Source organism: Falco peregrinus, chromosome 8 (assembly GCF_023634155.1).
Source record: "Falco peregrinus isolate bFalPer1 chromosome 8, bFalPer1.pri, whole genome shotgun sequence".
NCBI classification, from domain to species: domain Eukaryota; kingdom Metazoa; phylum Chordata; class Aves; order Falconiformes; family Falconidae; genus Falco; species Falco peregrinus.
The window spans coordinates 22483105-22498813 of record NC_073728.1 but is presented as its reverse complement, the minus strand read 5'-3'; the positions used below and the strand labels follow the sequence as shown (position 1 = coordinate 22498813).

The following is a 15709-nucleotide window of genomic DNA, read 5'->3' as shown; positions in this document are numbered from 1 at the left end:
GAAGGTACCCACAAGGAATTCAAGTCTTTTGGGTAAGTTAAGGTACTAATGAAGTTAAGGACCAACTTTTAGAAATGCATCAGAAACAGACAGCAACCACAATGCTTCTCCTTTTGCCTGTCTTTGAATAGCAAGCTGCACATACTCCAAACACACCTCGGTACTTGACACTACAAGAAAGGTGTAGATGTGTTGCCAAGGAAAGTGGAATGATGCCAAATATCCAGGCAGTTTAATGCCCATCTGTGTGTGTCAGCACCAAAACTATCTTTTAACTAAATATTCCATGGCCTTAAGTCCTCTTCATCCTAGTCGTGGAGCTCACAAGGAGCCTGGTACACTTCCAGATCTAGTATGAGAGCATCTTCCTATTCATTAGCAACCCACGACAAAGAAAAATCAGCACCACAGCAGGTAAGGAAAACCTAAACAAAAGCAGCCCACTTTCAACAGGTGTTATCTTCTCCCTGACTTGTCATTTAAAATAGATGAGCCATCTAAATAAAGAAGTTGAAAGGGAATGATAGCAACTCAAATTAGACTGTCTAGGCAAACTGCGTATTATAAACACTACCCAAGATTAAATTCCTTTTGCTCTGTTCCACATCTCAAATATCTTCATAATAACTGTTATTTATAAGTGAAAAGTGTTTATATATAAAAAAAATAATCTACAGTCACCACCATTTCAGAATTTGCAATCATCAGAACTGGACTTTGCCTTGTGGAGGTTTCAGGGTAAGACTGGTGTGCCCAGTACTCCCTGCTCCCAACCCCTTGTAATGTGGCCAGCATAGCTAACACCATTTTCTAAGGCAAGCAGCCGTTCTCTGTGACTGAGTGGCCACATAGTCACTCCCTTTCCCCCTATTCTCAGGCCCTCAAGGTTCTGTGAACCAAGTAGACAAACGAAACATTTCTTTTTCGCCTCCCTACTGACCTCAAGATTCCTGGGCATCAGGGCAATTACTCCCTTCCTTACCAGCCTTGAATGTCCCAGTCACCCAGTCAACCCAGTGGTGGTGATGACCCCATCAGAGAAGAGGGAAGCATAACAGCACACAGAGCACTGTCCATAAAAATCAAGCAGTTACAAGTCCTGAGTGGTGAACTTGGACCAGAGCTATTGCTGGACAGTGACACCTGTGACCCCCAGTGGTGAGGGATGCCTCCACCACCATCTGCTTCCTCCAAGGACTCAGTGACTTGTACATGTTCACATGGTTTTCCAGTCTAGATTATGATTCTTATATTGATACAGCAAACTAAGATTTGACCCAATCTGCAGAGGGTCCAGGTAATTATAAATAATACGTTCAGTTGTATTATAAACTCTGTATTACTTAGGTGATTAGAAATCATAAGTCAGGATCTAGGTCATTAGAAATCATAAGTTAAGACATATTATAAATTCTGTATTACACTACTTACAAATGTAGTAAACTGGTTCTGCTTGTGGAAATCCTGAGCCATTTTAATTCTAAGTTCTGTGCTCCTGGGGCAGAGGAAGAGCATGAGGAGCCCACCCCGGCCCCCGCAGAGGAAGAAGCAGCAGAGACAAGGTGTGATGGACCACAACTCTCCTTCCCCACCCACCTGTGCTGCTGGGGGGAGGAGTTAAAGACCTTAGGAGTGAAGCTCAGCCTGGGAAAAAAGCATTGGGGAGAAGGTGTTTTTAAGTTTTGGGTTTATTTCTCATTATCCTACTCTGACTTGAATGGCAATAGGGAAATTAGTTTAACTTAAGTCAAGTCTGTTTTGCCCATGACAGTAATTGCCGAGCGATCTCCCTGTCCACAAGCTTTTTGTCATATTTTCTCTCCCCTGTCCAGTTGAGGAGGGGAGTGCTAGAGCAGCTTTGGTGGGCACCTGGTATCCAGCCAAGGTCAACCCACCACACATTGTTAAAAAGAAAAAAATTAAACAAGCCATTATGTGTAAAAGTAAACTAAACCGTACTCTGTTTCTATATAAATTTTACTACAATTACAAAAGTTGCAGAACAGGAATTGGGAATTCAATGTCACCAAGTAACAGCATGCATCTGGTCAGAAAGCAAAGACGCTGCTTAGCTGTACTCACCTTACAAACACTTAAAACGCCTCCACTTTCATATCAGTATATAAAGGTAACTTGTGAATTCACCAAACTTACGGTCTAGATGTATGCCATTGAACAATGAGTACCATTACACATAACAGTCCATTACTTAAAAAGATTTAAAGGAATACTTTTCTTTGGCCATGATGAAAAATAAACAAATCTATTCGAGTTCAGCACCTAGGAGGAAAAAAAGGGAATATCTACTCTATTAGGTTGTCATTAGGATAAATTATGTAAAAGAATATGCTGGCAGGAGCATGGATCATCTTTAAAGGTTCTCTGACAAAACAAAGAACTGATCCACTGTTAATAATGCCACATATGTAAGAGGTATTACCTGTTAAACTAGCTCACAAGACAGAAAAGGGGGGAAAAAAGCTCCGAGGTATCTGAGCCCTTCTGCAGTTAACATTAGTTTTGTAATCAGATCGGCACTGTATTCCTGCAAAATGAAAAGGTATCTAACTGCACTCAAAGTGCAAATTTGTCAGGGAAGAAGAAACAGAAAAAGTAGCAGCCAGAGAACTTGCAGCAGGCTTTTTCACCCACGCTTCCACTGCTCTTTCAGCATGGTTGGCAGCACAGCTGTACTGCACAGCCACCTGCCCGGCACGCTGCAGGCAGGCATCAGCTCCAGTTGTACAATCACGTTGGGGCCATCGTGTGATTAGGAGAAATGTGGATGTACCATACTCGACATGAATGAATCCAACAAATCCTCATTCATTCTGCATTTTCCCAACAAAAGACATGAAAAGGAGCTGAAGCAAAGGATAAGACTTGGTTTAAGGATTTATTACAAACACTGAAATACTTTTGTCCACCATATTATTATCCATTCATCCTCACAACGTAGATCAGATTTTCAGGTAATAATATAAACCTCTTATTTTTGATTTCTTTTTAGTTAAATTACAGTTCTGCCAAAAACTTGCAATCAAATTCACAGAACAAAAAGCCATACAAAAGGACACCTGTGTAAAACAGACACGGTTTCTTGCCGTTTTAATATGCTATAGTTAGATGAAAGACTACATCCATGACCTAATAGGTCTCACTTTTTTTTTTTAAACTTCAAACTTTTTCTCATCATTCATATACTGTTACACAGTAAAAAAAAGAAAAAGTTGAAGTATGTGTAAGAGGTCTTGTCAGTTTCTGTTTTTACAGGGTTTGATAAAACTAGGTGAATTTTGCTCACATTTTGGGACAGTAATAGATTTGTTCTTACCAGCTTAATTCAAAAGTGTGGTTTTTACATCACTGCTTACAATGTACTTTAAAATGCCCTTTTTCTTTAAATCACAGGCTTCAAAATATCTGTTATCAAAAAGAAAAAGCAAAATCTCCAGGGATTTTGCAGAAGAGGGAGTTTCTACAAGAAATCTGATAGATTCTGCTCTATCTAATTAGCTCCCCAGAAAGCATACCAGCAGGGGTATTTCATTTTTCCTTCATTTATCTGAAGCAGCATAAACACTTCATTCAGACATATGTACCATAAAAAACAGCTTTTCTTTCTATGTTCATTTGAAAAAAAAAACCTAAAATAAACTTCCTTATCATTCAGTCAGCTGCAAAACAGAAAAACATTAGGTAATAAATCTCTATTTAAACCAAAGAACTTATCTAGAAAAAAGGGAAAGCTGACATCATTCTTCCCTTAAAAACTTTGCATCCAAATCTGTGGTTTCAAAGGTCTTGACTTTTACCCTAGAGTGAAGAGTCAACACAAAGAGTTTAACAGGAAAATCTTAACAGTAATACTTCAAGTATTAAAAAAACCAACAATGCAATTTAGAAATATATGTATCAAGATGTGGTTCTTACTCAAGGGCAAAGCCTCCCATCAGACACAAGAAAGATTAAAAAATTTCAGCGAGTAGAAAAAAAAAACCAAGAAATAACCAACAAAGTTAGTTATAGGGAAATTCAAAAAAGAGCACCAACTGCACTTCATACTGTTTGGTTGCCTGTACATTTGCATTTTGGTTTAGAGCAAACAGGGCAGTTCTAAAGTTAATACCTTCTGCTTGATCTTCCTCACAGAGCTTTGGTTTGCTTTGCCGAGCAACTCTCGTGCGTGCAGAATGAACTACTTTTGGCAGAACCTCAGCTGGAAGTTCTGCTCCAACAGAACATGCTCTAACCCTTGAAAGATGTAACAGTTCAAACCCATCTTTGAATATTTTCAAAAAACAAGGAAAACCAGGACAGTCCAAGAACTAGCGTATATCTTTATAGTTTGAAGTAAAACTCCAAACCCAAATACACCATAGAGGCCTCAACATTAACTGATTCACTCCCCTTACCTGCTCCCATTTGACCAGAAACTTTATAGGTATAGACACAACCAAGATACTAACAAAATTCCAGTGCGCAACCAATTTGTAATCTACAAATAATCTCCACATCTGCCTTTCTGTTAGCAGGGGCACTTTTGTCAAAGTTGCTTCCAGAATTTAAGATGCTCTTTGAAAGAGCAAAGCCCCAACCAAGTATTTTTCTGCTGTTTCACACAAAGATACCATGAAAAATTGTTTCAAACCATGGAATCACAAACACTTAGGTTGAAAGTGTCCTCTAGAGATCCCCTAACACAACCCCCCTGCTCCAACAGGGTCAGCTAAACCAGGTTGCCCAGCCAGGTTTTGAGTATTTCACTGACGGAGACTCCACAACCTCTCCAGGCAACTTGCTGTAGTGTTTGAACACCTTCACAGTCCAAGCTTTCTTGTGTTAAGATTGAGATGCATAATTTTTAATTTGTGTCCGCTGCCTCTTGTCCTGCCTGTGGGCACAACTAAGAAGAGTCTGGATTCCTCTTCTTCATTCCCTCCCATCATGTTTTTGTACATATTGATAAGATCCCCCTGAGCCTTCTTTTCTCCAGACTGCATAGTCCCAGCTCTCAGCCTCAAATGAAAGATGCTCTTAACCACCTCTGTGGCCACAGACATACTGAAGCTTTGCAGGCTCACACCTAAGTACAAAGCAGAGGAAAATCTCTGTTAAGAGACTGCCTGAACAGGTTTAATCTGTCCAAGCTAAGACACGACCAGTAGGGCTAAGGTTTCTACTGTTTCCCATTTCCTTCTTATCTACCTATCCAAACCTCATTCAGCTGTGAGTTTTCAGAACACCACAAAAAAAAGCCCTAGAGTAACATACTCTGAATAGCCATCTGGAAGAAACAACTACTTTGAGCCACAGCTTGTCTATACAATAAAGATACTACCTTTTTGTATTAAGGAAGAAAAAAGTTAACATAGCAGACAATTTGAATTATATTCTACAACAGCAATAACATTTTAACATAGCAAATATAGGCACATGACACTGCCTCAGAAATAAAGCTTTTCCTTCAAAGTTCACAGACGTAAGGAAACCTCTTTCTCCAACGCTCTTCTAATACAGAAGCAGTTTCTCCTAATAAAATGCAGAATAAAAACAAAACACCTTTCCTATCATATGTTCTACCAAACCTTTAAATACTCCATTATGTTACACAGCCTGCTATTTTTCCCCCTAAGACAAACTGCAAGATCTATTTTTTAGTTAAAATATTTTCATAAAAAAAACATGGATTGCAATCATTTCATTCTCCCTGTTGTTCCATCATCAATACAGAAACTGTTATTCAACATGACATCTGGAAGGCAAAACTCGCACTGGAAATGGCTCTGCATAACTACATGAGAACTTGATATCTGGTGTTTGCTGTGGGACCTAAAGTTACCTCACCAGGGTATCATCTTTACTCCACAAAACTCTGCTTAACTCCACCTTATACAAGCAGGATGAATTGAAGAATTGCTATGCTGAACCAAACTTCCTGCCTAGAAAAAAGCCATTAAAAGAGTATTACTGTTCATTTCTGAAGTAGCACTATAAACAAACACTAATGTTGATTTAGTCAGCGTATGTTATTGTTTCTCGTTTAGTTCAGAAGTAAACACTTGGAACAATTCTAGTACCATGAATGCAGTATTGCAGTATTTTCCAAGTCTTCCGGATGTCACCACGTTCTTCAGAGAATGAAGAACAGCAATCTACCAAAACAAAAGCAGTATTGCCACTGCACTGTCATGAAATCTCCAATTAATAATGCAGTGTTGAGCTACAAAGCATCTTCAGCTATTTCACCCCAACAGAACGTGCCTGCTATAATTTGAGTCCATCATGGCCACACACTACCAGTAAAAAAACCTTAATCTATTTCTTATCCTGCAACAACAGAAGAGTTGGAACAATATAAATGCTATCATATCATTAAATTTTCATCAGGTGATTCTAATCTAATTCTAATGAATCTCCTATTATTAGTCTGAAGTGGCTCAGAGACTGGAAGCACAAGACACAAACAGGAAGAAATTGTATGTTTCAACTCAGTCCCTGTAACCAAATATCTTCAAAGCAAAGAAATAAGAAGGGAAAAGCAACCTCACAACTGAATAGTGATGTTTCTGAATCTGAATATGTTTCTTCTTCTTGACTTAATAGTTTGCTATCTGTAATTATTTGTTCCTTTAAAAAAAAAAAACAAAAAACCAAAACCAACTTAGACTTTCAACATTGAATTTGACATTTGAGACCTTTAAGTTCACACTACCGCTGAAAGCATGACTAGGAACACAGAATATCTTCCAATTTTCAGTCTGTCTCTAGTCCTCACTTCCCTTTCAGTATGTTAGCATAACTCAGCTTAAAAGCTATGTAACATAATCATTACATCAGTCTTATAGGACATCCTCAAGTTTCACCTATATGTTACTTCTGATCAGAATACCTCAGAGGCAGTTAACATCTGCCAGAATAATTAGGCTAATAAAATTATTCAGAAATTGTTAATTGTAAATACAAAGGATTAATAGAGACAGCTAATTTATCATACTGGAGCTTCACCAAGCCATTGAGTAAAGTCACATACCTAGTCAAATACCTAGGGGCAAACGACTGGAAATATTAACTCCACCAATGCCACAAACAATACTTCAGCTAACGAATGAAGGACACTGTTCAAATTTTTCACTGAGCTTCTCTCAGGAGCAACCTGCCGGACTGTCACAGTCACCCTGGAAAATTGTGCCTAGGAGTTGTTTTAAAAACACACCACCTTCATCAGCATTGTCAGCATCTCACTGCTGCCATGGAAACTTTCTACAAAACAGTCACCAGTCAGCTGAAGTCTACCTAAATACCAGGAAGCACGCACACTTCTCCGTGAAGATTAAGCTTCTTCCCCTTAACTGCCATCCCCCAACTATATGTCTCTCCTGAAAGGTAACCAACTCTCACAAAGTAACCCTGACTTGACAGCAATTTCAGGAAAAATTAGGTTCCTTCTGCACTGTCAGGCAGATTGCTCGTTTCTCGCTGTATACTCTCTCCCTGGTTTTTCTCACTACTACATTTTCCATCCCGGGGCAGAGGGGGCACTGGGGGGGTGCAGGGGTTGTCATATCTTTTTAGTCTACTGCTCCTAGACCACCAGGCACATGTTAAATACCACAGCACAGTCTCCAGCCAAAAGCACTGTACAGGAGGAAGCAGGTGGCAGCGAGAGGAGCTGCATCTCCAGCACACAACCCTAAGGTAGGAGCCAAAGGACTGCAGCCAACCCCACAAAAGGCAGCAAGAGACAAGCATTCAACATGTACTGGTTGCTTCAGTTATGGAGTCGATCACACAACCATGTGGAACTTACCACAGTGCATATAGAAACACAAAAAGTTTTAAAGCAAATTCCTCTCTCAAGGATTTCATACCAGCTTTATTTCATTCTGACACTTCTGGATGGTAACATTCTTACACCCATAAGCTTCAACCCTTACCTATACCCAAAAACCTTCCAACTTCACAAGAAACAGTGAAATCTAGCAGAGCTGTCAGCATTTCACCCTACCAGTGCTGCAAAAGGCAAAAATAAGTAAAAGCACACCCATTTCAAAAAAGCTAATTATTTATTTACACAGGGTAAGCAGTATCAACTCCTGTCAAGTGTCACTTCCTTTGGGGGGGGGGGGGGGGGGAGGGCAATCTCACTTTTAATTTTGGTCATCAGTAAATTTCCTACTGGTATATTTATCTTCCGAGTTCTGCAAGCAGATTGCTTCTCTGCTGCTGCTCAGCAGTACCCCAGTGACTACATCAAACCCAAGAAGTTTGAGTAACTTAACCTGACTTTTAAGGTCTGTTCTTTAAATGCTGAGAATTGTTATCATTTTTGGAAGTAAAACCAGCTTCTGTCTACTGCTGCCTTATAGTTCTAAATTATTTTGGAAGAGGGCAAGGGGGGCAAAAAAAGGGAGAGAACCAAAAGGGTCACCTAGATATTAAATATGGTCTACACATGTAGCCACTATATAGGCCACCCACACCTCCTCTGTATGAAGCATTCACTGTTTTGTCCCCTTAAGCCGATCAGAACAGATGTGGTTTTGTTTCCACTTAACCAAGAGAAGCTCTATTTGACAAGCAGGTTCTGGAAAAAAACAACTGATGTCTGACCTAAGGGAAAGTGAGGCTTGACTAAAGGGGAAAAAACAACCAAACAAAAAACAGTAAAACAGTTCTAAATGTTGTTTCAGAGCAATACATGACCCAACCTAAAACTGCTCTCCCAGGTCTGAACTTGGCCCCTTCTGTCAAAGTACAGTGCTGGTTACAAGCAGTGGATCCAATTTGAAGAGGTGAAGCCTTGCTTAGTAAGGCTTAGTGAGAATCAAAATCATGCCATCCCTTCAAGTTTCCACAAGCTCACAAGAACTGCTCGTCTTCTAGCACTCAAGCAACTCCTGTGGAGCCAGGACTTTCAGGTCTTGGAGGATTTGGACCTTGTCTGTAGGAAGAACTTGGATGGGAGGAGAGAGGAAGTATAGGGACAGTAGGGCCAAGCATAAAGGAGGTAGGCAAGATTCCAAGAGCAGGAAAGCACAGCATACTTGCTTTAAATGATCATTACATAGCACCAGCCAACCACCTGATCTGCTGGTTACGTGCTCCTTTAGCCTTCCAGTTAGCAAATTAACTTTAAAATAAGCTTTATTGTCTTTTTTTTTTCCCTTGGCTATTTTCATGCCATTCAGGTTCTTGTAAAACATAATTAATCTTCTTCCTGACAAGTCTGAATTCCAATTGCATGAGTTAATTTTTTCTAAAAACTCACTTATATAACAAAGTTTGATCACTAAATCACACAAAGCCTAACCTCTCTGAAGCAATGAAAACTACAGCCTGATCTCCAATCTGGGTATTTCCAATGCAGAAAGTTTATTTTTGTTCAAAAAAAAGCCAAGACAGAGTTCCCTTCCCCAACACTATTACTATCATGTGGAGACAAGGCAAATCATTAACTACAAACTCTGAACAGCCTCATTAGCAGCACAGCACTGCGAGTTCTACAAGGTATTTTTAAATTGCACCATGACCATCTTTACTCTAACAACTGAATTAAAGGCCACTCCTTATTAGAAAATTAAATGGGGATTTAGTATTTCTAGTTTCTTCAAATGTTTAGCTGACAGAAAATCTTGACCAATTATTCCCAAAGTGTAAAAATTTAATTTACAAAACCATAAACTCTTTCTGTCAAGCTACAGTTGTATTAAGTTATGATTAATGTTATGAAGGCTTTTTTTAATATATGCATATACAATATGCTTAGGCTATTGTATAAGTTTGTATATACTGTATATGTTACCACAAACTGCGGTAACTTCTAAGATTTATTGGTAAGGGGTAGAACTTGCTTTGGAGCGGAATTAAGGCAGGCATATCTTACTTCTTAAACAAAGCTTTAGTGTAAAGATCTTAGGTAGCACTAAGTATTACTTATCAAATTATGCAGCTCCTTATGCAAGAATTAGAGAGGTCTTAGAAATAAATCTCTGCAGGAGCAAATATCAGTTTACCATAGCTTTAGTTGCTATGGTGTGGTCTGACACTGAGCACAGTCCAACCCAATTTGCAGCATATACATAAAAACCACTAAAAAAGAAAGCTCTTCAACTGTTTTTTTCCACCAAAAAAAAAAATCCTGATTAAGCACAGGGGAAAGAAAATTTGTAAAGCATGGATGAGACACGAGCATCTGATTAAGAGAAAACACAGAACTGTAATGTTACCTCTAACTACAGAGAGGCTTTTAAAAGCAGCATATACTATGTTTACAAAGTAGAACATCAGTTCCTCAGCATCATAATCAGAGACCTCTATACAAAGATCTCTGATAACAACAAATATGGGAGTCTATTCTCTGTCAGAGCCATTAGCAATGGCACTGCACACCCAGCAGAGGAGAAGGAAAAAAAAAAAAGTAAACATACCATAGAAACACCAACAAAGACCCCAGAGCCATTAACACAAGAGTTGCTCAGTCTGCTTACAATAAGAACTATAAAGTCAGCAGAACAGTCTCGAATGGTAACTTGTTCTACTCAAAATCCCAACACATTTGACTTAGCAACACTGCACCTTATGAGGCAACAAACCACAAGATATTTTTGAGCAAAAAGTTAGAAAGGAAAAACCAGAGAAAAGCCTCCGTTCAGCTAAGGTAACTTTTAATGAACTGCAGCCAACACAGATAATCTATCACATGAAGTAACCCTTTATTTTCCAACTAATTCTGGCTGTTTTCTAGTCAAATTAATCTTCCAAGTCAATTGCAGCAGGAGAGATAAAAATATAACTTTATAATGAAAACTAGCACCTAGCCTAACCACAAGATAATCCATTGCTTCTCCATAACAGAATCTTTCTTCCACAATTATCAAGCTGGCTGACAAGCATTCATTAAGTTACATCCAGCAAAGCATCAACTTCAATGTAGTTTTCAAAAAAAACAACGCAAAGCCACTTGTTCATACCAATTTAGGAAACCTTCTTAAAAACAAACAAAAGCAACAACAAAACCTCAAACAAAACACACCAAAAAACCCCAAACTCCACCAACACACAAGATTTAATGCTGCTTTGCCTCATCCATGTGTAGGGCTCATTTTTGTACAAATTTGTACAAAAGTTACAAATACAATTTTGACACTTATCAATTTTCAGGTTTTTACACTGATTACCATTTAAACGTTTGTTCTGTGAAGATTTATATTGCTTCTGAGGAGGAAAAACCTCACATATATAAGTGCCATAAATTCAGAGAAATCTATTTCACTTATTTTGTTCAGAATACTTGGTTATAAACCCAAACTGAATAAGAACATCTCTCACAGTATTGCTTTCATAAGGTTTGCAGTTTTTTTAATTTAAGTTATATCCGGCTTACCAAAAAAAACCCAGCACATACATTAAAATCCACTGCACATCTTAACTTAACGCATTAGAATCATAAAAGAGATCTCCCAGGTCTTCACTAAATGAAATCTGACTCTTCCTTAAGAGCAATTACATTTCTTATATCTCTACCTCCTCCCAGAAGCTTGCTTTCTGTCCTCCTATCCCAACCCTTTGGAATCTCCTTCTAACTTCCCAATGGGCTGGTGTATGGACAGCCTGTAACCATGTAAGACACCTGTATTAATGTAACAATTCCTTCTTAACTCTCTGCCTCATACATTTACAGATAGCAGTCCGAATGGTTTCTTCCTGCTCCGGAAAATATTTATATATAGGCATTAATAGGAAGAGCCTCTTCTTGCACGAGATCTATCAATCACGCAGCCATGCAGCAAGTCAAATAGGGAACCTGATCTGACAGAAAATTGACCTGGCAGAAGAACTAGTTCACCATCAGATCAACCGATCCTTTCAACAGCTGCCTGCCAGAGCACATTAAATGTATCATGAAACCACACACCACAAGTTTACAAAGAACTGGCTAGGCATCTCAAAAAATAAAGCAAACCTAGAATAACATCTCATAAGAACCACTCCTTAAAGCCAGCATTTTCTCTTTAACAGGCACTTGAATCTCCCAACTATCACAAAGGAAATGGACAGAAAAGGAAAACGTTGTGCAATTTGAAATCCGTATCATGTGGCCTTGGTTTTTAAAACAGCACTTGGCTAGACACAGATGAGCAGTAAGAAAAGTTCACATTCTCGCAGAGTAAGAGAGCAGAACTTCTCCAACCTGCTAAATACACAGGATGGAGACAGCGCACATGACTTACAAGGATATTCATTTTATGATCACCACCAAAACTTTTAAATGCCCCCTATAACAGGCCATTGAAGTCATTCTGCATCTGTGTTTTAGTTACAATTCGATACAAAGCCTGTTCTGTTGGGAAGTGTTACGACAAACCATCCTGGTGTACCTCACCCTGTGTACCTTTCCTCCTGCAAAGCCCACAAAGATGCTTCAATATGTTGTCATTTTTCTCATTTAACTGGCAAAGGGCTGTCATACCTGAACTCACCCCTGAAGATGCTACCCAGCTCCTCAGAGAGGTAAACTATGCTTTCCAGAGGTGAACAGCACTGTTTCAGCAAGTGGTAACTACTCATGTTCACAATGCAATTAACTCTGGCATGGCCAATGCAAAGGGATCTAAATTGCTGCTAAACCAAATTCAGACTGTACCATTAACCCTTCCCTCAGATACAAAGAAGATGCTTTAAGAGCACCTCACTAGATTCATTAAAAACAACAAAATTCATCTGACATCTCCAAAATTACATCCACATATGGTCAAATGCATAGAATTTATAAGTGGTTTTGGGCCGAGGAAGTGGGATGAGGTATGCTTGTTTGGTTTTTTACTAACGAAAAAAAGGCATATTTGACTAGGCACAAGACCATTAAGTGGTATAAAATAAATCTCAGTGAGTTTGAGAGAAAGTCATGTAAGCAACCTAAGCCTTGTGAAAATTCAACTGAAGAAAGACAAGTTCAGTGTGTCCAAGAATCCAATCCAATATAACCTGACCTCAGTTTCCTCAGGCATTCAGTTTAGTTAAAGAAATAAAATCAACATTTAATAGCATCAGTAGGTAACTAACAATATTTTCTAGAGGTAAGTAATTGCTGCTCCAATTTAGGATCCACCTATACAATGGATGTATGCTTATATGTAAATATTTAGAATACATTTTACATCTCAAAAGATACAAGTTTGTAAGTGGAAAGAAGAAAGTAGAAAGGAGTTTCTAAATGAAACTCTCACCCAGGCATTCTACAGGTACTGCAACAAAAAATAACTATAATTTAAATAACTCAAATGACTCACACCTTAAACAAGGATTAATCCAACAACTTCGGGGCCTTTTTTACCTTAGAAGAGCTATTTACTCCTCAGGAAAGATACAGCTTATGCTAGTGGAACTGCTTCCACTTGGCTGATTTAGATCCATTCCCCAGACTGAGTAAGCTGAAGTCCTCTGGCCAGTACACCCACGCCCATGGCAGGGGGGGCCTCTACCAGCAGCAGTGGCTTGACACAGAGCACCAGTCTGGTCCAAGCCAGCCACCTCCTGGGACTCAAACACCTGAACCCTCATCCCTCCTCAGTCCATTTCCACAGCCTGGGAAGCGCAAACAGAAACACAAAGGCACCACCTGAGTCAACAGAAAACCATCCGATTTTAAGGAAGAAGTACTTTTCTCGACTGTTTTGTTTGTGCCTGTGGAAAATAAAAAGCTTAATGACAAAACTGAGTACACACAACTTGCAACCCAGATCAGGAACACTTAGTTCTGATTGTCGTCAGCCTAACAATTAGCAATTGATGTGTAATACTGAAGATAGCCAAGAGCATTAGCAGGCAAGACTCCTAGGGGTTGTTTTTTTTTCATTTAAGTGGCCTCATTCATAAAGAGTAGCAATTGCAGTCTTAGAGCTGGCCTTTGCCATCAGCAGTATTTGCTGGAGATTTAAAATGTTACATACAAATAAACACAAGTTTTCCCGAAGTAGTTCATTAGCAACAACCAACATCTAGGTCAGGAGCTGAAAAGCTTTCCATCACACATACTATTAAGAGCAGCCACCTTTTCATACAGCAAAATTCAAAATAAAGCGATCTAAATGCAGGGGTCAGAGACTGAACACATCTGATCTGCATTAGCCGGACACGTGAACAAAGCGCTGAAGCGCACTGCCAGAAGCCCCCTACCTACAGGGCCGTGGGGAGGGGAGCGGCACACGGGTGAAGCCTCATACGGCAAACCGGGACAAAAGCAGCTGGCTGGGGTGAAGCCAAGCCATAACCCGCCACCCACCCACCCACCCACCCCGTGCCACCACCGACGGGCACGGGGAGCTGGGCCGAGAGGCACAAGGAGACAGAGGCAAGATTCAACAGTGAGGGGAAAAAGAGACAAGGCTTTAAAGATACATACAAAAAGGAAATAATTTAGAGGAAGTCATCACGACAGTAGCAGATCTAGGGGTAAGATTTACCTCCCCCACAAAACCACCGGAAAAATGCAGAGTAATCTAAGCGGACGCACGCACGTATGTGCATCCACAGGCAGAAACATACAGGCACAGCGAGCGTATTGGCAAGAGTTGCCAGGGTCCCAGCGCGAACCGGCAGGGCAGGGCTCCGGCAGCAGCCACCGGCACGGTGGGTGACGATGCGGCGCAGGGGAGCAGCACCCTCCGCCGGGCCGCACCGGGCGGGGCGCGGCGGGTTCTAGAAGGAGCCGCCGCCCCCCGGGGCCGCGCCGCCCGCCCGCTGCCGGGCGGATAAAGTTTGCAGCAGCCGGCGGCGGCGCCACTGCAGTGCCGGGCGCATCCGCCGCAGTGAGCGAGCCCCAGCCTGCGGGAGGATGAGCGCCGGTAGGCCTGGAGCCGGCCGCCGCCACGGCATCCCCTGCCTCCACCCCGCCGCGCCCCCGCCGCTCTCCCCGCTCTCCCGCTGCACTGACCGATAACCTCCTGCAGCTCGTAGGCGTCCCTGCAGATGGGCCAGCCGACAGCCGGGGCGGCGGGCGCGGGCGCTGGCTGAGGCTGCTGGACGTGGACCGGCGACTCGCCCTGCTCCGCCATGGTGCTGCCGGAGCGCCCAGGCACCCGACGACCTTCTTCAAACTTCCCTTCCAGCAACACCTTTCGGCCGCGCTCCCTCCCGCCCTCCCTGCGCAGCCGGCCGCCGGGAGGAGGCAGGGCACCGAGGGGGAGGAGGCAGAGGCGGGCGCCGCCGCCGGCCCGGCCGCTCGCCCCGCGCCGCTGAGGGGAGAGGGAGAGAGGCGGCTGGGCCCAGCGGCCCCCGGCCGGCGCCGGCGGAGCGCGGCGGTCGCCCCCCTCACGGGGCTCCGCCTGAGGGAGAAGCGCGGGCGCCCCGACAGGGCTGCCCCTGGCAGGCGGGGGGCCGGCCCCGGTAACCCCGGCGGCTCGGCGCCTTCCCCGGCGCTTCCAAACCTGCCCGCATCTCCGGCCATCTCCCTGCCCTGCTCCCCCGCGGCTCCCAGTGCGGCGAGGCCCCGCAACGGGCGGCGGCTGAGCCCGCGCAGGCCACGGCTCCGCCGGCAGAGACCCCGGGGCCCCACCGCGGCTGAGTGCGAGGGCTGGGAAGGGGCTCGAGGGAAGCCTCACCGCACGGCAGGGGTGCTGGAAGGCACCGGTGAGGCCGGTAACACAAGCACACGGGGAGCACAGCTCTCAAGCATTCCCCTGAGAGCGCTGTTACTACCAGATTACTT

The 15709-nt window shown here is 42.2% G+C and overlaps 1 protein-coding gene across 1 annotated transcript in view; it reads right to left on the bottom strand.

Moving 5' to 3' along the window:
• The window catches only part of STK39 (serine/threonine kinase 39), a 101806-nt gene extending 86618 nt beyond the window's left edge, over positions 1 to 15188 (bottom strand). Inside the window, exon 1 of the mRNA XM_055813045.1 lies at positions 14936 to 15188. Coding sequence (XP_055669020.1) covers positions 14936 to 15056 — 121 coding nt within the window. The 5' untranslated portion in view covers positions 15057 to 15188. The remainder of the gene's footprint in view (positions 1 to 14935) is intronic.
• Between the last annotated feature and the right edge of the window lie 521 nt (positions 15189 to 15709).